General features: G+C 51.8%; 1 protein-coding gene across 1 annotated transcript; it reads left to right on the forward strand.

Moving 5' to 3' along the window:
- Nucleotides 1-156: 156 nt before the first annotated feature.
- Nucleotides 157-1,318, forward strand: SDRG_14117 (hypothetical protein; the record flags this gene model as incomplete). Its single annotated transcript, XM_008620224.1, has 2 exons — nucleotides 157-168; nucleotides 323-1,318. The coding sequence occupies 2 exons, from the start codon at nucleotides 157-159 to the stop codon at nucleotides 1,316-1,318; spliced, it is 1,008 nt and encodes a 335-aa protein (XP_008618446.1).
- Between the last annotated feature and the right edge of the window lie 412 nt (nucleotides 1,319-1,730).

Raw genomic sequence — 1,730 nt, forward strand, 5'->3', positions numbered from 1 at the left:
CTGCGAGTTGCTCCTTGTAATAGCTTGCTCATGGGCATGTACTTACGTAGTATTTGCGTACACTCCGAAATGCTCGTACGGATGAGCATGCCAAGCAGAGATCGGTCCAAAATAATGTTTGGAAATACTATTTCCATAATTTGTTCACCCCTAAGTATGGCAGGCCTCGTAAATATGGCCATTATGGGGGCGAGCTTCGAAGGACGGGGCCATAGGTATGGCAAAACTGGTGCTTAGGGACAAAAATGGGTGACTTCAAATCCGCGTAAATTCGTCTTTAAATCGGTTTCTTTAAGACGAATAAAACGCAACATTTCTCCAGGACACGCTTACCGTCTTTAACAAGACGATCGACAACGTGGGTTTCATCGTCGGGGACAATTGCGCCACCAACAAAGCCGTTGCCGACCATCTCCACATCCCCCTGGTTGGCTGCGCATCCCACCGCCTGAACCTTGCTGTCCAAGCGTACCTCCAGCAGCACGAGCACCTTATCCAGACGATCCACGTGCTCATGGTGCGCCTCAAGACAAACAAAAACCGCGGCTACCTGCGCCAGCATACGCACTTGGCACCGAAGGTCCAGAACGCCACGCGCTGGACTTCGACGTTTACAATGCTCGAGCGCTTCATGGCGATCAAGGACCACCTTCCGTTCCTACGCGACGTCGTCGACCTCATCCCGTCGCCGGGCGCCGTCGTTAAGGTCGAGCAACTCATCATCGCCTGCAATGAGTTTCATGGTTACACTCTCGCGCTTCAAAAAGACGACATCAACCTTCTTGAAGTGCGACAACTTTTCGACGAACTCATCAAACGCTACCCCGTGATGGCTCGGGAACTGGCTGCGAACGCTGCGATCGTCAAAAGCCCGGTTTTCGAAGCCGCTGTCGTCAAGGTCTTAGGAAAGAAGGAGTCTCTGATGACGGATGAAGAATGCGATGCCCTCGAAATGTTCAAGCTCCCGGTCAGCTGCAGTGCGCCGCAGCCCGTCGACACGACCCCTGTCGACCCAAGAATGCTAGCATTCCATGTGCTCAGCAACAAGCGCAAGAGATCCGAAGAATCCGCCGGATCCTCGTACTCCAACCTCCAGTACATCATCCCCACGTCCAACGTCGTGGAGCGCCTGTTCTCCAAAGCTAAGCTCGTCTACTCTGATCGCAGACAGCGCATGCTTCCCATCACGCTTGAGGCCATCATGTTCCTAGCCACGAACAGAAACTTCTGGGACGAGGCAATGGTCGAGGACGTGCTACGCAGCACGCCTATCCCGGATGTCATCTCCAACACCGTCCAAACCGTCCTCCACGACTAGACCGATTACCCCTAGCAATACATCTGCATGACATAATACATCTACATCTTGCTTTTACTATAATATGTGAATCTCCATGGGTTAAACTCCTGTGCCGCAACGTTTAAACTCAAAACCCCCGATTATGGCCATATATGCCATTTATGGGAGGCGATTCTCATTTCTAGGGCAATATGTATTGGATTTGAGACACGTAGGGTACATTTATATGCCACGTCCATGAATCCTGCCCATTTTTTTCCATACTATGGAACCGATCTCTGATGCCAAGAGCAGGTGCGGGGTCATGCGGTCGACGAGGTTGTCGGCGGCGTCTTTGGCCTAGACTCTTCGTCGGATCTTGAAAACCTCTGATAATCGATGTCGTCAGTATCCAAAGCGTCACTGCTGTCGCGAATTGAGTGCGATCGGC

The sequence above is a fragment of the Saprolegnia diclina genome (genome assembly GCF_000281045.1).
Source record: "Saprolegnia diclina VS20 unplaced genomic scaffold supercont1.67, whole genome shotgun sequence".
NCBI classification, from domain to species: domain Eukaryota; phylum Oomycota; class Saprolegniomycetes; order Saprolegniales; family Saprolegniaceae; genus Saprolegnia; species Saprolegnia diclina.